Source organism: Paroedura picta, chromosome 7 (genome assembly GCF_049243985.1).
Source record: "Paroedura picta isolate Pp20150507F chromosome 7, Ppicta_v3.0, whole genome shotgun sequence".
NCBI classification, from domain to species: domain Eukaryota; kingdom Metazoa; phylum Chordata; class Lepidosauria; order Squamata; family Gekkonidae; genus Paroedura; species Paroedura picta.
In genome coordinates this window covers 50629046-50652641 of record NC_135375.1, presented here as the reverse complement: position 1 = coordinate 50652641, position 23596 = coordinate 50629046, and the positions used below count along the sequence as shown (strand labels likewise).

Sequence of the window (23596 nt, the reverse complement as noted above, 5' to 3'; positions counted from 1 at the left end):
TCGCTTCACCGGAAGTTCAGAGGAGAGAGCCAGGGGGAGAGACTTTGTTGGAACCGCAACAATGGGAATGCACGGGTCTTTTTCGCTAGTGTTGCAGATTGTTTGCAAGAGTGTAGCGCTTTTCGGAGGGTGAATCCACTTTTCCCAATTTCCCTTTAAGCGCTACAACGAATCGCTTTTTGCAGGACTGTTTCAGGAGTGTGGCAGATTGTGTGCGACGTCTTGTGGAACTGCAAATTAGTAGCGTTTACAATTTGCAAGCCTTCTGCTACATTAAAGTCGTGCGGAATGGCCCCATGAGTTGCCACAACCCTGATCCCAGTCACTTGCTCCTGCACTGGCTACTGTAAGCTTAAAAAAAAAAATCAGATTGCTGATTTCCTGCTATGGTGAGTAACTGGCTCTCTGTTTCAGAAAACTTTCTCTGGCACACGGGCAGCTTGTATGTGTATGCAGCTCTAGTTATGTGGTTCTTTGGATTCTTGTGTATATTGGCAAATGCTTAGAAAAACCATTGTTTTAGGTTTATGTTTTTTTTAAAGGCCTTAAACTAGAATTTTAGTAGTAATCAGTAATTGTTCCCACAGTGTACCATTTTAACTGCAATAAAGATAAACTCTTAGGGTTCTGTGGGGGAATTTTAAGCATTTTTCTTGAATATCAGCCCCTACCCCTGGCCCTACTTGTACACTACTGGCTGTTTTTGAAGCTCCCATAGGTACAACCAGGCTGGATTATGGATTTTAGAAAAATTAGGCATGATGTATTTTGTGTTGTGATGCATACAAAGTGTTTAACGCAAAAAACTAGTTAAATGTGTGTAATGTGTAATGACTAATTTACCTCAGTCATAGAGGTGTGTTCTTTTCAAGTTTTCAGTTAATTTAATTGACCATGACAGAAGTTATGTATGTTTCATGTGCATTCAATTCCCCCCCCTTTTTTGAATTTATCCAGTTGATGGATGTGTGCTTTCAAAGAAAAACATGTTCATTCTTCACTGTCACTATTGTTTGTTGCACACAACATATTTTGTAATGAACTGCTAATATTCTTTTTTTTAATGTCTGTTTAGGAAGGTTTCTTATTATATAAATATTGTTCAACACTTCAGTGAGTTTTTCCTATACAGTTTTGACCACTAAAAGTTTGGGATCAGTTGATATGTTTTTTTATGACCTGAATGATCCTGTCAGAAAAGGCATGTCTTTTGTTTGAGTTGGAAAGGTGATCCACGTTTTTGTTTACTTCCCTAAAAATTAAACCTAGAGAAAAAAGATATTTGCACTAGTATTCACAGTTCAGGCCATGTGATTTTTTGTTTCTTACCCTAGTTCTGAAAATTATAATAAGGGAACCTTGGGGCTAATGTTGATTAGCCAGCTTTATTTTAATGACTCGCAGTATTTAGGATCAAACTGGTAAGAGAGGAGTATTTATCAAGCCAGTAGTTACAACACTGTTGTAATTCCACAGGTTGACATGAAAGAAGGATCAGTTCTCACATGCCCAAACTATGAAATGTGAATCATTTATGTCAGAAGATTCCTTCCCAGTCTTTTCTATTCTTTTTTTTTAATTTCAGTGTAATGAAACCTCCTTCTTTTTTGAAGCACAAACCAAAACCGCATGCAAAAATTTATGGAAGTGCTGTGTAGAACATCATACATTCTTCAGGTTAGTAAGCTACATATGTCAAACTGTGTTCTGGTATGATTATAGGAGGCAGGTATACATATTGAGGGAAGGGAAGGGTTCTGTAGAGCTTCAGGCCATATGCTTGCTTTTAGCAAAAACTCCTGAATTGTTGTTGTTGGTAGTTGCGAAGTCATGTCCGACCCATCGCAACCCCATGGACAATGATCCTCCAGGCCTTCCTGTCCTCCACCATTCCCCGGAGTCCATTTAAGCTCGCACCGACTACTTCAGTGACTCCATCCAGCCACTTCATTCTCTGTCATCCCCTTCTTCTTTTGCCCTCAATCACTCCCAGCATTAGGCTCTTCTCTAGGGAGTCCTTAAATTCTCCTGAATTAGTTTGGCTTAATTTTATACATAGAACTGTCATTTGATTTCTTTACACTGTATCCAAAGATCCAAGGAAGAAAAATGTCAGTTCTACAAATACAAGATGACTTGGTCAAGAGGAGTGGTGGTATAAAAATAAATAAATAAAATTATAGAAGAGTACACATAGTGCCAAAATAGGCCCCATAGCAGTTTACAGCCTCCCAAGCAGAGGAGGTAGCAGAAGCACTTTCCCACCATTTCTCTAGTGTGAAATAAGTTATAAAACAGCACCTCTGGAGTGAAGACACCTTCTGGTCTGGACATGGAAGGACACTTTTATTTTGTCCTCCCCCCTTTATGCTAAAGGACTATGAACACTAAGACACAAGAATAATGGAAAGAGAGCAGAAAAAATGCTAGCAGAGATGGCAGGAAAGTAGTAAACATATGGTTCAGTGAATGAGTCTTCCTTATCAAAAGAATAGAAGGAACATGTAGGATGTTAACAACTTTCTTATAGCAATGGCATGGTCCAAATTCTTTTGAAATTTAGTTCTGCAAAAGTTTAAAACTTAGATTTGAGAGTCCATTCTTCCCCTGGCTTAACTATTAGGGCTACAGCCTATTAGATTGCTCTTTATTATTGCCAGCACCACTATGAATCATTTGAATAGTTCCCCAGCATAAAAATTTTTTTATTAGGTTTCTGGGTGTTTTCAGGTTCTTAATTTTCATTTTCTTGCAAGCACATTATTTTCCATCATTCCTTTTCTGCCCTCCTACTAAGCTTTCTACAAATCTGCATATTGTGTGGCAGTTTTAATTATAAATGGCACCTGTCCAGAGGTTCCACCTTTGTTCAACATTAGCAGATGTTAGGAACATAATTCTGGAGTAGCCATTTCCTCCTCGCTACAGAGACTTTAGGTCCACAGAACCTTTAGCTTTATAAAATTGTGTTGAAGAGGGGATTGTTAAAAGTTAATAATGAATAGCAAATGTATTATGTGACATATGTATTATGTGCATTTACTAAATCTTTTTTAAAAAACATACAGATTGCCTGAAAATGAGTCTAGTTCTCTAGCAAGAAAATTTGGCAAGCTTGGTTCCCTTGGTTCTAAGCATCGGTATAGGTAATGCAGTTTATTATCACTTCAGATGCTTAAATGAATCCTTTGCTTGAGTATATGCTTTAGTGATCATACAACCTTTCTTTTCTGTGATTTTCTTTTTTTCCCCTTAACGAGTGAATACATTATTGGCAATGGTTTAAAAAATACAGAAGCAAGTTCTTGAGCAGGCCTCTTTCTTATACTTATCCATGGTACTCTATATATTTGTGAAACAGCCTGGGGGGTGGAACATGTCCGGCTGTCCAAGTTGGAATAGGGCCAATCAGGCTGCACCCTGATTGGCCCTGCCCCTGCAGCTCCTGTCCTCTGTCCCTGGACTCTAGCCTCTTTGCTCTCAGACAGCCGCATTACACATTTTAAAAAGATATGAAGCATGTGGGGTCTGGTTTATACTGCAAAAGAAAGGGATTCTGAAGCCCACGTGGCTTTGCTGTCCTCATATCAGTCTGTCTGTCTATCTATCTGTCTGGGATAGGGGTACATCATAATAAAAACAAAATGAAAAAGTATACAGATGTATACAATAAATAATTAAAAGTCTAAAACATTTTAAACAAGTTGGGATACATGCACGCATGCACACATGTGCCTGTGCACACAAAAGCAAGTAGCTACTGCCAGTGCAGAGGTCTTCCTGAGAAGGAATGATAGTGAACTCATGGCCTGTTGCACTGGTGTCAGCTGAAAGAGCCTGGAGGTGGGCTGTAATTCAGAAGCCCTTCTTTCTGCTGAGATTGTGGAACCTGGATATTTTTAAAAGTCTAAATCAGTAGTCCCCAACCCCCAGTCCGTGGATCAGTTGGTACCGGGCTGTGGCTCCTCCTCCTCTCTGGCTGCTGCCTCGGGGGCTGCCCTGCCACTCTGCCGGCGGCTCACCTTTGGTGCTCTCCAGCGGCTGCAATGGCTGGGGCTCCCCTCGGCGTGGCATTGCGCAGCTGCTGCTGGCAGCGCCCCCCAGCGGGCAGCGGGAAGTCAGGGGCACCGTTAGGAAAGCAAGTGGAGCAGGGGCTCAGGCGGCGGCGACATTCCTCGGCAAAAGACTACCCCCCTGGGCCTCAGTAAAATTGTCAAGCGTTACCGGTCCCCAGTGATAAAAAGGTTGGGGACCACTGGTCTAAATGTCCAACTGTGGAAGAGAAGTATCTATGCCAAAAAGGGAATAGTAGGTAAGTCTGCTTGTTAGGGAAAGCTCTGGGCCACTGCTTCTGGTTTGGTCTGATGGGAGTTTTAATACTTTAAGTTTCTTCCTGATCTATGTATTGAGATCTCCCATCAATAAGCAAGTATCTGACATCTGCAGCACTAAAATAATTCCTGAGACTTGCAGGGCCTAATTGATCATCAGTCTTTTATCCTGTCATTCATCTAAAGAGTTCAGGGCTGCCTTATGTAGATCTTTGCTCTTTAAATATATCCTTGTAAAAACACTGGGATTTATTTGTGATTGGACCAAGGTCCTTCAGTTAAAAGACTTAGTCAAACAATAGTTTCCTAAGTCTCTACACTACGCTAGCTTCCAGCAAGACTTCTGGTAACCTCCGTAGGTGCTTTTTTTTTCTTTGATGGAGAAGAGTATCCTGCTGATGTTTCATTAAGGGAAGGCTATCAAGAATTAATACAGTTGATAGTGATTAATCTAGTTCATTGCTCTGGCTAACTAGAAACTGAAATAACGTATGAAATCTATCAAAACTGTGGTAATACATTCTTGCCTGCACATAAAGACACAGTTAAACACACATGCTTGCTTTGAGAAAACGTTTGTATTCAGGGGAAATCTCATTTTGCTTCTTGACATCCTGTTAGCAAAATAATCTCCCCCATAGAGATTATTCATATGTAGGTTAGTAGTTACAGTTTTTTGTTTATACAATATAATTGCTCTTCACTTATTAGACATATTCCTCTGGATTTTTCTTAGCCTTTCAAACTCAGATGTTTTCTTGATGGGGAGTTATCATCAGGAAAGATTTGTATTTTGCATCATGAATATTTGCTGAAGAACAAAGCTTGGCAAGTCCATGCATTTGGCTTTTGTTGAACATGACATAAAGTTATCTGCTCAGTAAAGTTTACTATATGAGAACAGAAATGGGTTTTGCTTTAAATGGGTTTTGCTTTAAAATGGTTTGGTAGTATTTATGCCAATAAAGGTACTTGACACTTACTCTGACAGTTTGGTAGTACAACCAACAGAATATAATGGTTGTTGTTGACTCCAATTTTCTTTCCAAAGAAGTGCTGAACCTTGGATAGTTTTTGTAACCAATTTTAGATTAATTTCATTTTGATATTAGAAATTAATACATTGCAAAGTAAAACTACTAGTTGAGTTTAATTTATTGAACAATAAATATGTAAGATCACAGATTTATAGTGTGAGATCAAGATATCAGCCTAAAACAAATGCTTTTCCTAGGGTGATATCACATGTTTCTCACACTTGAAGGATCATTTTGTTATCTTTGGAGAATAATAATATTTTTCTGGCTAGCAGGGCTAATGTGAATTAGAATGTGAGAGAAATATGGTTGGATAAATATCATTGCCATTTATTTGTTCAGTCTGAGCAAATGTTGAATGCTGTTTGATAAGAATAAATATTTGAGGAAATTAATTCAGGAAATGCAATAAAACCGACTCTATATTCATAAGACTTGCACAACACAGGTCTATGATGTCAGGTCACTGTTCCCGTGGCTTTATAGTTAACAGAGAAAACAGTTTGTACATGTTCTTGAACAATTTCTACATTATACCTTTGGGAAAATACCAAGTGACAAAAAATCATCTTGTTTGCCAGCTAAATCAAGTTTGCTTCCATTGCAAAAAGAAGAAAGAGAGAGAGAGCATTTGAATAGCCACTCATGTAAAGTGTCAGTGACCTATTGAGGAGTCTATAAAAGGTCATCATTGAACCAACTACCACTCCGAATGGATTCAGATAGGGTTCTGAGCTACCCCCCCCCCCAAAAAAAAAAATTGAGGTAGATTAATTAAAGGAGTGTGAGAGTCAGGATTGGACTGATAGGAAAGGGAGATGCTATATGTTAAATTTGCAACTAGGAGAGTTTTATTGTTGCATGTTCTAGTGGGAGGACAGCTTCACAAATGAACAGAGACATGTCCATCCAGCTTCCTCGAACTGACCAAACTGTTGAGAGAAGTCGCAGCAAGACATATCCAAAAAGAATGGCAAAAGCACCACAGATCGGTAAGTCAGAATGAACAGCCCCTATTTACACTGAGATTAAAGAAGCAGATATAAATAATAGCTAATTAGGATCAGTGGCAAAACAACTATTGATTAATGGTTTAGTCTCCATCCTTATTCTTTCTCCCACACCATGTAAATCATCCTGGAATATTCTAGTAGCATCAAACTTTTATTGATTTGCTCATACTATACTGACTGTCTGCTCATACTATATTATTGTTCTGATGGTAATTGAGGTAGATCATTCTGATTTTTACAGGAGAACTGAGTTGGAAGTTCTTTTGAAAACCACACCTGTTAAATCAAATGCCTTACTGGGACTATTTTCATTAGCTATTTATGTACACAGCTATGTAAAAAGTGGGGCAATACTGTGGTGAATTGTAAAACGATGGGAAGGGAAACTTGGACAGAAAATACTGAGAGGTCTTCTTTGCAGGATGGCTTAAAAACCATCTTACTGGAGCAGAGACTATTAGAGCAGAAGAATTATGCAGCTGCACTGTAAAGAATATTCTGTGCCACTATATCTCTTTGATATTTAGCAGCACCAACGCTTCCAATGGCAACTTTACTTGCCCTTCTAGGTTTGGGAACACTGGTTGAGTTATAGTTCTGTTAATCAGAAATGCAAACAATTTACACTGGGTAATTGTGTCAGGTAGGTACCCCTTTTCTAACAGAGTGTTACATTTCTCTGTTCAAACAAAATGTTTAGGAATTGTCCAGGCTATTTCAAATCATTAATGGATCTTTTTATTTCTTCATTTTATAATAATTCAAAACTTTGTAAATCATCCAAAATCACAACCATATTAATTACCCCATGGGCTCTCCGCTCATCATGCTTTTAAGTCCTAATTAGCTAGACCTACATTTCTCTGTTGTCAGCATCTTGTGTAGTATGTTTGGGTGTATGTTTCCAGCTTGGTTGCTGAATGTTTTTACTTTGCTTCTATATTTTCAGTGTAAGCTGGATACTACTTCCTACCTTGTCTGTGGACATTTTTGCCAAATGTTGCTAATATCACTTTTAACATTTATGAATATCTTTTAATGCAGCCTGCAAAGCAGAAGGGAAACATTTTAAAATAAAACATACATTCCCATCAGTAAATTGTATATATGGATAGGCATGGGGGTGGTCACAAGTGGCCTTGGCTATGGCATAAAAGGGACTAGAAACCTGCTACTTTTGCTTCAGTACTGTGGTAACTGCTTGTTGGCATACTTGCTCAATAGACTAAAGTATATTAGATATTGCAAGAAACCTCACAAAAAGCCTGCTCAGAAAGACGCACAAGGGACTCTTTTCGCTGTGTGAAACCCATCATGTTTTTTTATTATGCATGACAGCCCTTCCTCATGGCGTCGACTGCATTTTTTTCAGTGCTGTATCTGAAACTAGCTTTGCAATGACTATTCTCATGTGATGGCACTGAGGACAGTCTTTTTTGATGCATGAATGTTTAGCATGTTTTTGGTCTCCTCTTCTTTACTGCTCACAGTTCCTCGTCCACCAATGGGAGCCCAAGCGCCTGCCACTATTTCCCTTTCCTTATCAGCAATCACATGATCATGCCATTGGCCCTGCCCTGCCATTTGCTATGTTCATTAGTAGGATTCCTCTATAGTGTGCATGGCTTTTCCTCCACAGCCTTCTACAAACGCTCCTTAGACTACAAATCTCTACCTCTGATCAGTGACCGGGGGTGGGGGGGGTCTTGTTTGAAAGTTTATCAGACTGGTGAAGCGGAGGGGTCTGAAATGCCTGTTCCTGGTTGCAGGGGAATAAGGAAGCAGAGCTGCTTCAGGTTATGGGCAGAAGATCCCATTTTGGACTCACTAGTGATTTAAAAAACCCTTTTACGGGGGAAGAAGTGGTATGGTGGGGGTTTTAAGCTTGCATTGTACCTGTGGTTTGCTGTGGTCCATTCTGCCCACTGTTTACCTCAGAGGGGGAAAGGTGATAGTTTTGGCATCCAGAAGTCTGTGTGTCCCCACAGAAAAGTCACCATGTCCATGGACTATAATTCCCATAAGGCTCTGCCAGCAGCATGCGGCACAGTGGCGGTCAGGTGACTTTGCAGCATAACAGAGGAGATTCCCCCTCCCACGGTTACAGTCAAAATGGTTTAGAATGCATAATTGCTTTAAAAAACACCATGTAGGATCAGAGCACATGCATTAAATGGGAATGTTTTAAAAACGTTTTTTAAAAGGACAATTTAAAAGAGGCAGCAAATTGACTGTGGAGGAAACGGTATCATAGGTCCAGGAAAGATCCAAATAACCTGTAATCTGCTAAACCATAACAGCAGAAGCAGAATGTTTACTTGTTCCTTGTGGCCTCCTGTATATGACTTAAATTGTTCAGCCTATACAAGTGAAGATCCCCTCCAAGGCCATAGAACTGTGGGTAGACTTTATACAGATGGCTTTAGAGCTGTGAGACTTGTTGAAAGATACCAAGCAAGACAGTCTCTGTTCCAGAGACTTCAAAACTCACTGGACCTCTGTGATCCACAGCAATTTTACACTGTGGAAAACAACTCCCAGGCTGGCTTTTAAACAAAGGAGTCTAGATAATCTATCAGTTCTCAGAACAGCAGTGTAAATAATTTATTCGGTTCAGCTCTCTCAAGCAGCAGGCCAAATAGTTTCATTGTGCTTCTCAGGTGGAAAAGTTGTTTATACAAATATTATAATCACAGCAGCATAAGATTATCAATATTTTCCTTTTGAGAACTCCTGCTTATTCTCGATTTTCTTTGGCAGGACTAGATTATTTATGGGGCCCCGCCCCTTAGTTACTACTTTGTTGTATTGCATACATAAATAATAAGTAGGATAAAGGCATTGTTTGAACCACGAAGGTTAGGGATAAAACTGTATATAGAAAAATAAAAGCAATTTATTATTAGAGCTTAAAATGTTTAAAACTCATAAAGAATCTTAGACACACATAAAGCATCGCAATGTGTACACCACTAATGCCAAGAAATTCAGACCTGATAGATTTCAATCAGACTGATCTTCCTTAGATGTCAATATACAGATACACATAGTTGTACACAAAATTTTTAAAAATAGGAATGAATATTTCTTAAATCTGTTACAGCTGGTTCTGGTCCTGCAATATATTTGTATAGGTTGTTATATGCCAGAAAGAATTCTCAGCCAGCAAATATTTCTTATTCCTCCCCTGGTGTTGGGAAATGTTGCTGTGTGTTTGTCTGTGAAAAGGGGAGCTTTTCTCCCTTTGGACCGTTTCACAGAGAAACACACAGGGGCTTTCCGCACCGGGATCCTTGTAGCAAATTGTTTGCTGAACGAAAAATCGCCATTTAAAATAGTGGAATTCGTCGTTATGCATACCTGACTTTGTAGTGGAATCCAGTTGCGTTTCCATCGTTTCCCACAAGCTTCCGGTCTCAGCAAAAATCACTAGAAAGGAAGCGCTATTGCCGAGCTCGTCCCGCCCCTGGCCGTCAAGCAGCCAATGGGCGGCCATTAGCATGCTCCCAAACAGCCCCTTTCCCTTTAAGAAAGGTTTAAAAAAAAAAAAAAACCACACCCGTTGCAACGAATATGCGTTGATTCGTTGCAACGGAGAGACCCATCCAGCTGGCAGGTGTGTTTGAGCTGCCGTTTCATCGTTGCCACGCTCCCCCCGAGTGAAACCCCCCCGCTCACGGGCGCGAATTTCGGCCGAAAACAGTATGAAAAATAAAGGGAAAATACATCAGCAAACGGGCTTCTCTGTTGTTTGTGCTTAGTGACTAAACAGCTCTGGGGAGGGACTGAAGCCGGGGAAGCCTCTAAACGGAGGCTCGCTGGTGCGTTGATCTCTGCTCGCTCGGAGAAAAAAAAATGGCGATCGCTTCGCAGGAAGATCAGAGGAGAGAGCTAGGGGGAGGGACTTTGTGGAAACCACAACAATGGTAACGCACAGAACTTTCCCGGTAGTGTTGCAGATTGGTTGCAGGAGTGTAGCGCTTTCCGGAGGGTGAATCCACTTTTGGGGATTTCCCTGAAAGCGCTACAACGAAGCGCTTTTTGCGGATCGGTTTCAGGTGTGTGGCAGATTGTCAACGACGTTGTGCATAATGGCAAAACTGTAGCGTTTTCAATTGGCAACCATTGTGCGATTTTGAAGGAGTGCGGAAAGCCCCACAGTATAGTGGCCTCTGAGGAAGATCAAGTATGATCGAAATGTGTTAGCTCTGAATTCGTTGGCATTAGATGCTTTATGTACACCCAATAGATAAGGTATTCTTTTTTGTTTTTTAAACATTTTGAGTTCTATTAATAAGTTTTTAATATTTTTCTATATACAGTTTTATCCCTAATATTTGTGGTTTTCACCTGTTTTCCAGGCTGGGTTTTTGTTTCCCTTCATGTTATTATCATTATTATTTAAATTTATTTCCCACCACTCCCAAGGCTGGCCCGTGGCGGGTTACATGTTGTCCATACTAAAACTCTATGAAAGCCCCATTAAAACAATACAAGGACATAAGAAATCATACAGCAAAAGATCCAAACAAACATGACAGTATTACTCAGTCTCCCAACTCCCCAGTAAAACATCTAATAAAGGGAGTGGGAAGAGGGGGGTCGTAGATAACACACGGCCTAACTGCTGCCTAGCACCAGGGGAGCCCCAATCAGATCTTCCTTGCGGCCCTGGCATTGTTTTACTGAGCCTCTCTGACAGATTATAAAGGTAAAGGTATCCCCTGTGCAAGCAACAGGTCATGTCTGACCCTTGGGGTGACCCCCTCCAGCGTTTTCATGGCAGACTCAATATGGGGTGGTTTGCCAGTGCCTTCCCCAGTCATTACCATTCCCCCCCCCCCCGCAAGCTGGGTACTCATTTTACCAACCCTGGAAGGATGGAAGGCTGAATCAACCTTGAGCCGGCTGCTGGGATTGAACTCCCAGCCTCATGGGCTGAGCTTCAGACTGCATGTCTGCTGCCTTACCACTGCGCCACAAGAGACTCTATGACCTCCTTATTTTTAAAATATTCTTCCTTGTAAACAGTTCTCAATTTTTGTTGATCTTTTGAACACAAATAGTGGCTTCTTAAAATCTTTCTCGGTTTCTTGGTACACAGGAGTATACAAATCCCTCCTTTTTAGTGTTTAAAATATGTTTTTGAGACTGGAAGCTGGTCATGTGTCTGCTCAGGATAACATTTAACAGGTTCTTTGATTCCCTGCTCTTTATATAAGTGCCAGTTCTCCACCCAAGCCTTCCCAAACAACTACTTAGGGGGCAGCACTATGGAGAAGCATGCCAGTGATTTAGGTGTGGCTTGTTCACAATGCAGAAGTCAACAGACATTCCCTCTGCAGTCTGACTGACAGTGAAGTCAGAGGCATATTTTACATAGAGAGAAGAGCAAAATAACTTGAGTCAACCTTGCTTTTTATTCAGAGTGTTTTCCTTCATTCAGTGCAAAGCAAAATGTGAGAGCCAATTAACCCAGTTAATTCTACTTCGTTGCCTCCATTATTTGATGGAAATATAAAACTAAATGGAACTGTAATTTACAGTGTTTTTTTTACTATTAAATAGTAGAAATGAACGTAGTATGTTATTGTCAAACTTCCCTAAATATATCACTTGGTTTGTTCAAACAATGCTCATTTGTTTCTTGTTGGTTAAACAAAAACACAATTTAAAATGTTTATTGTTGTATTCCTTTAAAGCTGTGGGAATCACCTTAAATAAATTCCAAAGACATTGTTCCTTTGCAGCCATGTGTAAAGACTGGTGGAAATGAGGTTGATAAGTAATCCAGGAATGACTTCTTGGGGTGCTTTTGTTTGCTTGAGACTCAATGATAACTCAAGGGCTGAGATTGATTCCATTCCACATCGCCTCCAGCTCAGGGCACGGGACACTGCTGTTCAGTACTTTGGAACACTACCTGTGTATCTCCCATCCCCCCAAAGGAAAGTAGTTTTCTTAAAACACACACACGACAGCTGCATTTTGGTTTTTGGCTACAATTATGATGAAATTCTGGTCTTTCAAAAAAGTTAGTAATTCCACAGTTTTCTGCCATTTGAGAGGCTGGAGCACTGAAATAAATTTTGCCATTTCATTTTCCAAACAGTTTTATATGATGGTGAAAAATCTCGTCTATTTACATATTATTCACATCGCCTTTTCAGAAGACACAAGAGTTTTTAAAATGACATGTTTCCTTATTATTATTATGTTATATATTTTCCCAGTTATTATTATCTGTTTTCAGACACCTCTATTGTTTGTTATTTGTTTACTAAACAGATAATGTATGGGCTTTACAGTCAAGGAACCATTCCCTGCCCCCCTCTAAGTGACAAGCTTTCAAGTCCCCTCTCAACCTCCTCTTCTCCAGGCTAAACATTCCCAAGTCCTTCAGCCTTTCCTCATAGGGCCCCCATTGCTCTCCTCTGAACCCTGACAATTTTGTCCACATCCTTTTTGAATTGAGGCCTCCAGAACTACACACAGTACTCCAGGGATGGTCTGACCAATGGGGTATACAGCGGGACTATGACATCTTACAATTTTGATGTGATTCCTCTGTTGATACAGCCCACTGCATTTGCCTTCTTTACTGCTATATCACACTATCTGCTCATATTTAGCATGTAATCCACAAGTACCCCAAGATCTTGTTCACATACAATGCTAATAAGAAGTGTATCTCCCATCCAGTATACATGCTCCTCATTTTTGTGGCCCAGACGTACAAATCTACACTTTTTATTCTCATTTGCTAAGAGGAATGGATCGCCATGTGGCTGGGCCCGACCCCCTAACCCGAGAGGTGTGTTGCTTGCCAGGGGCGAAAATTAAAGATGTTTCAGAACGGCTGCCCAAACTCCTCAAATCTACGGATCGCTACCCATTTGTGATGGTCCATGTGGGAACGAATGACATGTCCCTGAATACCATCGCTCCTATTAAAAAAGACTATCAAGATCTGGGGAGAAAGCTCAAGCAAATGGGGGCACAAGTGGTATTCTCTTCAATCTTGCCTGTCAAGGGAAGAGGAATGCGTTGGGAGAGGAAGATAATGGAGGTGAATCATTGGCTGCGTAGTTGGTGCTGGCAGGAGAGATTTGGTTTCTGGGACCATGGGATAGGCTTTCTTGAGGAAGGCCTGCTAGCACGTGATGGACTGCACTTATCGAAACTGGGGAAGAATGTGTTTGACAGGAACCTGGGGAGATTCATCAGGAGAGCTTTAAACTAAATCCACTAGGGGAAGGAGACGATCAACATAGGGAGTGTATGGAAGGAAAACGATCGGAGGCAGCCCAACCGGCAAGGCCAGCTCATAGGGAACCAAAAGTAAAAGGATTCAGATGTCTTTATACTAACGCCTGAAGCATGGGCAATAAAAAGGAAGAGCTGGAACTTCTCATGCTGATGGAAAGGTATGATCTAGTAGGCATCACAGAAACTTGGTGGAATGATTCTCATGACTGGAATGTAATGGTGGATGGATATGAACTGTTCAGAAAAAACAGAATAGATCGAAGAGGTGGAGGAGTGACACTGTATGTGAGGAAAGGGCTTACCTGTCAGGAAATTCTAGTGAAGGAGAGCATATCTACAGTGGAAAGCATATGGGTGAAAATAAGCGAGGGGAAAACAAACAGTGTGGTGGTTGGTGTCTGCTACCGACCGCCTGACCAACGAGAGGATGTGGATGCTGCACTTTGTGAGCAGCTTGAGAAAATATCCAAGCGGCAGGACCTTGTCATCATGGGTGACTTCAATTTCCCAGATGTGTGCTGGGAAACAAACTCTGCAAAGCGTCCTCAGTCATGCAAGTTTCTGACCTGCCTGGCTGACAATTTCATTTATCAAATGGTAGATGAACCCACAAGAGGTTTAGCCATACTGGACTTAATACTGACCAACAGGCAAGAATTGGTGGATGAGGTGAAGGAGGTGGGGACCCTAGGGGGAAGTGACCATGTCCTCATAGAATTCCTTTTGAGATGGGGAGGCAAGGAAGCTTGTAGCCAGACGCGGATGTTGGATTTTCGTAGGGCAAACTTTAATAAACTCAGAGACATGATGAGTGTCATACCATGGACGAGAATGCTGAAAGGGAAGGGAGCATGTGAAGGGTGGGCGCTACTCAAACAAGAGCTATTGCATGCTCAATCAATGACTATCCCAGAAAGACGAAAACACTGCAGGAGCTCTAAGAAGCCTATTTGGATGAACAGAGAACTTCAAGAGGAACTAAGAAAGAAAAGGAAAATGTTCAGGAAATGGAGGGAAGGACAGATCTCTAAAGAAGAGTACTGACGGGTTACTAGGCACTGTAGATCAATCATCAGAAAGGCCAAAGCTGAGAGTGAGCTAAGATTGGCCAGGGAAGCCCATTGTAACAAGAAAAGATTTTTCAGTTATGTGAGGAGCAAACGTAAAGTAAAGGAGGCAATAGGCCCACTGTTGGGTGCGGATGGACAAACTCTAACGGAAGATGCAGAGAAAGCAGAAAGGCTTAGTGCCTATTTTACATCTGTTTTTTCCCACAGGTCAAAGTGTTTAGGCACATCTAGAGATGGCCGTAACCAAAGGATAGTGTCTGGGTGGCAGGTTAATATGGATAGAGAGGTTGTCAAGAGGCATTTAGCTGCACTGGATGAGTTCAAATCCCCTGGTCCGGATGAAATGCACCCGAGAGTACTCAAATAACTTTCCAGAGAATTCGCACAGCCCTTGTCCATCATCTTCGGAACCTCTTTAAGGACTGGAGATGTCCCGGAGGACTGTAAGAGAGCAAACCTTATTCCGATCTTCAAAAAAGGGAGGAAGGATGACCCGGGAAACTACAGACCAGTGAGTCTGACCTCTGTTGTGGGGAAGATAATGGAGCAGATATTAAAGGGAGCAATCTGCAAACATCTGGAGGACCATTTGGTGATCCAAGGAAGTCAGCATGGATTTGTCTCCAACAGGTCCTGCCAGACCAACCTAGTTTCCTTTTTTGACCAAGTAACAGGTTTACTGGATCGGGGAAATTCGGTTGATGTCATTTACGTGGATTTTAGTAAAGCTTTTGACAAGGTTCCCCAAGATGTTCTGATGGATAAGTTGAAGGACTGCAATCTGGATTTTCAGATAGTTAGGCGGATACGGAATTGGTTAGAGAACCGCACTCAAAGAGTTGTTGTCAATGGTGTTTCATCAGACTCGAGAGAGGTGAGTAGCGGGGTACCTCAGGGCTCGGTGCTCGGCCCGGTACTTTTTAACATATTTATTAATGATTTAGATGAGGGGGTGGAGGGACTACTCATCAAGTTTGCAGATGACACCAAATTGGGAGGACTGGCAAATACTCCGGAAGATAGACAGAGTTCAACGAGATCAGAACACAATGGAAAAATGGGCAAATGAGAACAAGATGCAATTTAATAAAGATAAGTGTAAAGTTCTGCATCTGGGTCAGAAAAATGAAAAGCATGCCTACTGGATGGGGGATACGCTTCTAGGTAACACTGTGTGTGAACGAGACCTTGGGGTACTTGTGGATTGTAAACTAAACATGAGCAGGCAGTGTGATGCAGCGGTAAAAAAGGCAAATGCCATTTTGGGCTGTATCAACAGAGGCATCACATCAAAATCACAAGATGTCATAGTCCCATTGTATAAGGCACTGGTCAGACCACACCTGGAGTACTGTGTGCAGTTCTGGAGGCCTCACTTCAAGAAGGACATCGATAAAATTGAAAGGGTACAGAGGAGAGCGACGAAAATGATCTGGGGCCAAGGGACCAAGCCCTATGAAGATAGGTTGAGGGACTTGGGAATGTTCAGCCTGGAGAAAAGGAGGTTGAGAGGGGACATGATAGCCCTCTTTAAGTATTTGAAAGGTTGTCACTTGGAGGAGGGCAGGATGTTGTTTCTGTTGGCTGCAGAGGAGAGGACACGCAGTAATGGGTTTAAACTTCAAGTACAACGATATAGGCTAGATATCAGGAAAAAAATTTTCACAGTCAGAGTAGTTCAGCAGTGGAATAAGCTGCCTAAGGAGGTGGTGAGCTCCCCCTCACTGGCAGTCTTCAAGCAAAGGTTGGATACACACTTTTCTTGGATGGTTTAGGATGCTTAGGGCTAATCCTGCGTTGAGCAGGGGGTTGGACTAGATGGCCTGTATGGCCCCTTCCAACTCTATGATTCTATGATTTCTATGATTTCTATGATTTGCCCACTTTTCCAGCATGTTCAGATCTTGTTGAATTCTATCTTCATCTTCTGGGATGTTTGCTATGCCTTCCATTTTGGTGTCATCTGCAAATGTATTGAGTAGTCCCTCCACCCCCTCATCCAGATCATTGATAAAAATGTTCAAAAGTACTGGACAAAGTGGTACCCCACTGCCCACCTCTCTCCAATCTGATGAAATAGCATTAACTCTTAATCTAGTATAACCATCACTTAGTCAAAGAAGGAAACCAAATTGGTCTGGCAGGATCTGTTGCAGACAAATCTATGTTGACTTCCCTGGTTGAACAAATTGTCCTTCAAATGTTGGCAGGTCACCTCTTTATAATTGGCTCCATTATCTTCTCTGCAACTGAGGTCAGACTCATTGGCCTGTAGTTTCCCAGGTCATTTCTTCTCCCTGTTTTGAAGATTGGGATAACATTTTATCTCCTCCAGTCTTCTGGCACATCTCCAGTCCTCCAAGAAGTCCTAAAGATGATGGACAAAGATTTTGCAAGCTCTCTGGAAAGTTCTTTGAGCACTCTCAGGTGCACACCATCCGGCCCAGGGGATTTAAATTCATCCAGTGCAACCAGGTGCTTCTCATCAACTTTTCTGTCCATGTCATCCTGCCACTCAGATACTATTGCTTTGCCTACTACCACTAGATATTTCCATATTCTTCCAAGAAAAAAACAGAAACATAATAGGTACTAAGCCCTTTTGTTTTCTCTCTGTTGGCTGGCCAACAGTGCCTTGTAACCTGCAGATATTCTTCTTTAGAGCTCTGTCTTTCGCTCCATTTCTTGAACACTTCCTTTTTCTTCCTTAGCTCCTCCTGAAATTCTCCATTCATCCAAATCTCTGTTCATCTTGGATCCCCTACCATGTTTCCGTCTGGCTAGAATAGTCATAGATTGAGCATGCTCTTGTTTAAGGAGAGCCCATCTGTCATTTGTTCCTTTCCTTTCCAGAATTTTGTCCATGCAATGATTCTCATGTCTCTGAGTTTATTAAAATCTACCCTATGAAAGTCCAACATACATGTCTGACTACAAACTTCCTTGGCCCTCCATCTCAAAAAGAATTCTAGGACGACATGGTCTCTCCCCCCCCCCCGAGTCCCCCCACCTCCTTCATCCCATCCACCAGCTCTTGCTTGTTGATCAGTATTAAGTCAAGTATGGCTAAGCCTCTCTTAGGTGGGGAAATACCACCTTCCAACTCATTATTTCACCAGTTCTGATATAATGTATGTATACAGCCACCAACAACCATGCTGCAGGTAGATGCATTCTTTGTTTTTGTACAGAGAACAATATTTTATTTGGAGTAGAATTCCTCTGCAGTGTATTTTTTAAAGATTTTAGATGTTTCTGCAAATCTGTGGAGCTCTCCAAATTGTAGACCCTGATCTGTGGATCCTCAGATGGCCGGGGGGGGGGCACACTTCATTATTAGATATATAGATTGTGTTCAGTTTTTATCTGCGTAGAAGCTATGGTCAGTCTTCAAAACCATTTTGAATTTAGTTCAATATTTTTCTTATACAGTGATCATTATGCTGGGTTAGGCTTCCAAACAAGTTTAAAAAAATAATTGCTACAATAACAATATGGTCTTGGCTTCCTGTTAGGTGATTTTCTACATTTCCTTGAATTAAAGCTTGAGTTATGAATACCAGCTCACAATTATAGGTGGGGGAAACTGTTGCTTCCTTCCTTTGTAGGCAGTGGATCTATGGGAATGCTAGCAGTTTTTTCTCTTCTATTGTGTCATTATGCAGTAACAGAATGAAGCAGAGGGTTGAGCTAGTGCTCTGAGACTTGCCTGTTCTTTTTAGAACATTAGTGTAGCATGTGTGTGTATGGAGGGGATGTTTGTGTAGATGTGTGTAGATTAATTCTCAAACTGATACATTCATAATATTTGAATAACAAAATGGCAATTTTAATGTCAATGCATAAAGAGAATCAATGTGAGGTAGTAGCTAGAGTGCTGGACTACTATGTTGTGGAGGTCCTTGGAGGAAGCGTTGGATGAAAATTTTTAAAAAATTGTTAAGATAAGGTTCCCTAAAATACCAGAGAGTCATTAAAATGTTTCTTTTTCCTTCAGGATCACATTGTACAAACCAGGTTGTTACACAGAAAGAGACTGGAGAAGATGAACAAACTACCAGAATCATTGCTCCCTCACCAATAAAAAGGTAATGATAAAAAGTCCAGGACTGTGCAGTTTGGTCTTGGCTATTCTTGCAAATAGCTACAGCATCAATAAAAACAAATGCTTAAAAGAAGTTCTAACAAGTTGGCTTTTAAAATACCTTTGTTCAACCAATTAAAAATGAGTTTTTCAACAGAGTAATTTATCCATCCTTTTTTTTTTTAGTTTTAAGAAATCAAGAAATGAAAGCAGCCCAGAAACCCAAAGAAGTAAACCTAATGCACCATGGGAAGAAAACTGCTCTCAGAGGTAAGGAAAAGCATGATGAATTGCAAAATGATTCCGTTGTCCGTATTTATTATTATTATTATTATTATTATTATTATTATTATTATTATTATTATTATTATTATTTATATCCCGCCGCTCCTTTGCAGCTCGTGGCGGGTAACAATATCACAAATCCCCATTAAAACCCCATAAAAACAATAATAACATTGCCAATATTGTCAGCATGGCAAGAATGGCAGCTCAACTTCCCCCCCCTCCCTCCCACTACTAGCGGGTGGAGAGGAGGTCCTGATGATGTTTTGCTTCGGGTCCAGAACCCGAGTCCCCTAGAGAAGAACATACATTTTATTGCCTTCATATATGCCACTTCTGACGTATGTACCCTGTTCTTGAATTCCATGTGTCTGTATTTTGGGAGGACAGGAAGATTATGTGGTGGGGCATAATCAGCTCAACCACCAGTGGTTACCTAGATATGGCTTGCCAAGCATTACCATCTGAGAGGCTTGATAGATTTTGCCACAGTCAGGCCACCTCCAGCTGGAAGCTCTGCTTGTGATACTTGACGCTCTGGGTCACTGAAACAAAAGTTGAAATACAACACTGGGAACTGGGAAAGGATGAAAAGAAGACACAAAGGGGAGTGATGGAAGCAGACGGGTGGAATTGCCATGTGGAAGTCCCCGGGTTTATGTGTACGTATGTGAATAGGAAGTCCTCTCTCACCACCCATCCCCTCCTGAATGTTTGTGTGGTTGGTTGGGGCCAGGAAAGGGGACTATATTTTAAGTTGTAGTGTATATGCCCATGCAAGTATACACACCACATATGTATTATGGCTGTGTACGTAGATGTGTGTAAACATACTGATGGCGGTAGGGAAGATGACTAGTTCATATCTATTCCTCTTTCCTCTCCCACCACTGTGTCCTCACTTGCTTTTTTCTTTTGTGAGAGGCTTGCTGGCTCATAAATACCACCAGTAATTACAGGGCACTTTTACATGAATGTTAATGGGAAAATAGGGAATGAGAAGAGGATATGTGCAAATAATAAAAAGTTGTAATCACATGCATAGTTACATGAAATGATTTGACCTCCATGGGAAGAAAAACATGTAGTTTAACATCTTCAATCTCAGCTTGACCAATTCTTATTACTGGTTCACTTTTTAAATAGCATGCCTATCAGCACAGGAAATCACTGCCAAATTAATACTAAAAAAGAAATGGCATACATCTTTATCGTATACACTGTGGAATGCCAGTGAGATCTTTTTTTAATTTTTATTCTTTAAACACAGTGGGCTCTATAATTCTCCCAGTGACCGTAACAGATCACCAAAGTTTCCCTATTCACGACGACGGCACCTTTCAGGTGGGAGTGAAAATGAACCTGGTCAGCCACTTAGAAGGAGGTGAGATTTCATATGTTAATAGAGAAGCATTTAAGAGTTTTATGGCCTGTACAAAGGCTGTAAGAACCAGGCTGAGGACAATATCTGGCCAAGTGGATTAGCTGTTGTTTTATGGTAAGAGTTTTTATTATACTAAGATGTTCTCATAGTTTTCCGTTTTGTATTTGTAGCATAGAAATATTTGCAAAACTGCTTCTTCATTCTTTCCAGATCACGATCCCGTTGTAATACCAGCAGTGGCAGTGAATCAGAAAACTCCAACAGAGAACATAGGAAGAAGAGAAACAGGTAACTATGAGATTGCGCAAACATTCAAAACAAACCCTGTAATTTGCTTAACCTAGAAACAAGAAATCTGCTTATAAGGAGTTTATAAAGAGTTGATTTAACTGGCAAGGATTTGTGTTTTTTTCTATTATTTTTCTAAATGTTGGATGATAACCCTCCATCTCCTCCCGCTTAGTAGTGTGTGGTGTACACCATTGTGGTGTAGTGATTGGAGTGTTGGGGTAGGATCTGGGACATGAATTCTTAGGAATGAATTCTTAGGAACTTAGGAATTAATTCCCACTCTGCCATGGAAGTTCACTGGGTGACCTGGGAAAAGCCATGCACAGGATGGTTTTGAGTATAAAATGGAGGGGAGGATAATGATGTGGAGCTCCCCTCCACTTCCTTTTTAGTGGGGGTAGGGATCGGGTTAGTTATTGAACCTTGCCGCCACTCTTGGCCTGCTATTACTATGTTGTTAAGGATTAGTTGTGGGTTCATGCTTTTAGGATATTGTTTTAATGGGATTGTTTTTATGTAACCCACCTCAAGCCACCGGGGGGGGGGGAGGCGGGATATAAGTAAAATGATGATGATGATGATGATGATGATGTAAACTGTTTTGGGTTACCATTGGGGAGAAAGGCAGAGTACAAATATAACATTTGTACCCATAATGGTCATTCTTTCTCTCCGGGCCTTTGTTCGCTTGTGTGAAGTACAAAATCATAGGTCTTAAAATGTTCACATATGTAAATGTGCTTTTTTGGAAATGATATATTAACCAAATACCAAACCATTGGTTCTTCAGACATTCACTGTTAATATATGTTAATCTTCTCACAGGTTACGGCAGGAAAATGAGATGGTTGATTCAGCTCCTCAGTGGGAAGCGGTGCTGAGGAGACAGAAAGAGAAAAACCAATCTGACCCCAGCCATCGACGATCCAGGCACAGATCTCGCTCGTATGTCAATCCTCTTGAACTTTTACAAAACATCTAAAAACCTGGCTACAAATATCATGTTCTTTTAGGTCTTCTGTACTCAATTCTGAAATAATGAATTTTTTTCTGCCATAATCCAAAAGCACCGCATAACAGAGACAGTTTTGTGTAGGGTTCTCAAGTTTATTCTGATAACTACTGTCAAACTACAAATGGTATTTTCAAAATCCAGGCAAGAGGGTGAGGACTGAACAGTGATAGATGCAGTAAATGAAATGATTTGGAGTCATAGCTATTTTCTCTAGGTAAAATTCCAACCCCAATAGAATGAGATTGTGTTTGTATTTATTATCTCTGACAGGCAACCAGATTTTTTTATTTCCTGGACACTCCATGCTTGAGTTCTAAGTAGTATTCTTGTGTTTGTTATTAATGTTGGAAATTCATGCAAACTGTATTTTGAATTAGGCAGCTTTGCTGCTATATTGTTACTAATATATAATGTTTTAAAAATGTGTGTGTTCAGGACAGAGATTTCTCACAGACTCTTCATTTTGGTTTCATGCTTAATATTTCTGATCAGAGAAATTCTCTTTGTGCTTGAGAGTTTTAGATACCTCTCTTATGACAAAATAAAACAAGACTGGTGGACTTGAAGGGAATAGAAAAATGCTAAACAGCTCCAGGGTCACAGGTGGAAGGACCCAAGGCAATACTGAATGTTTCAGAAAGACCTCTGAATGCCCTCTAAATGTATGTCCAAAATAGATTTATTATCCAGTCCATGACTTACTACAGCATCTGATCATGAAGTTATGAAGTTGCTTAAGCAGCTTGTGGATTTATGTAAATTTGCTACTAGGTAATAATTCTATGCAAATCAGATTAACTATTTCACATTATAAAGATGTACAAGACTGCATCCTGAATATAATATATGTATATACCATTCACTGAACACAGTAGGGCAACACAGTAGGGCCCAGCCCCCCTCCCCTAGGTATTTGATTCAGCCTAAGAACTCTTTCTATGGAATAAACCCCACTGAGCTCAATTAGACATACTTCTGAGTAACCATGTTTAGGCCATTTAAAACGGGCCATCTTAGACTTTATGGTTTTCATTTTTTTTTTGTGATGCTACATGCATCAAGTGGTTAACATGGTTCCAATAGTTGCAACCCAGAGGCTTTGTTTAAGAACATTTCAAAATATTTTAAGGAAAATATAAACTTTCCTCAGAGGAAATGAGGAAAAGCTTGCTAATTCACTCCAGTAAAGTGTTGCTGCACTTTGTATAGTGTTAAATGTAAGGAATGTAGCACAAACTGTGATAGGCAGATCTGCATTCTTGCAATAAGCTGTTCTCACACGAGCACCATCTTGGTTGGTGTTGAAATGTCAAGCCTGAGTATTATTTTATTCTTTAAACACCTACGTTCTTATTAGATCACGATATGGATTAACTAGGTAATCTCTGCTAAGGGGAAGGCATTTCCCTCAGTGGAACAGACCCCCCTCCCCCCGGCGCGCGCACACACACACACACACATGCATATGCATGCTTGAAATATAATCTCCATAATGCTGATCTTTGGGTTCAGGGTACCCCCCCCCACAGCAGCAGCCTGAGGAAAACAATGGAAGTCTGCAACAGGAGGATGGGATTTGCATAAATCTCCCCTTTCCTTTGGGGAGAAATCTACTGTTGGATTCAACTTTTTCTATTGAAAAAAAGGCAGTGGAGGCAGGAGAACTAATTTCAGGCTAAAACTTCAGGCTAGGTTACAATCTGGGGAATGCATGGTGAAGTTGATAGTGTTCTAATATGTATTCATAACTTAATTTTGTTCAGCAAGTAGCCTTGTTACTCAAACAAGATAACAGAGGCTCCCTCTTGTGGGCAATT

At 40.8% G+C, this 23596-nt stretch overlaps 1 protein-coding gene and 1 long non-coding RNA gene across 6 annotated transcripts in view; one reads left to right on the top strand and one right to left on the bottom strand.

The window, feature by feature from the left end:
• The window catches only part of LOC143842495 (uncharacterized), a 55507-nt gene that overhangs the window by 14903 nt on the left and 17008 nt on the right, over positions 1-23596 (bottom strand). Inside the window, exon 4 of one of the 2 annotated variants that reach the window (XR_013233144.1) lies at positions 20760-21641. The exons of the other annotated variant lie outside the window; for it this stretch is intronic. This is a non-coding gene — a long non-coding RNA (uncharacterized LOC143842495). Of the gene's footprint in view, positions 1-20759; positions 21642-23596 lie in introns of those variants that run through there. 2 annotated transcript variants of the gene reach the window in all.
• The window catches only part of EPB41L4A (erythrocyte membrane protein band 4.1 like 4A), a 99924-nt gene that overhangs the window by 66409 nt on the left and 9919 nt on the right, over positions 1-23596 (top strand). For all 4 annotated transcript variants that reach the window (XM_077347776.1, XM_077347774.1, XM_077347775.1 and 1 more), the window contains 8 exons: positions 1586-1677; positions 3069-3146; positions 6239-6360; positions 18718-18808; positions 18991-19074; positions 20360-20473; positions 20684-20761; positions 21590-21709. In XM_077347776.1, coding sequence (XP_077203891.1) covers positions 1586-1677; positions 3069-3146; positions 6239-6360; positions 18718-18808; positions 18991-19074; positions 20360-20473; positions 20684-20761; positions 21590-21709 — 779 coding nt within the window. The remainder of the gene's footprint in view (positions 1-1585; positions 1678-3068; positions 3147-6238; positions 6361-18717; positions 18809-18990; positions 19075-20359; positions 20474-20683; positions 20762-21589; positions 21710-23596) is intronic.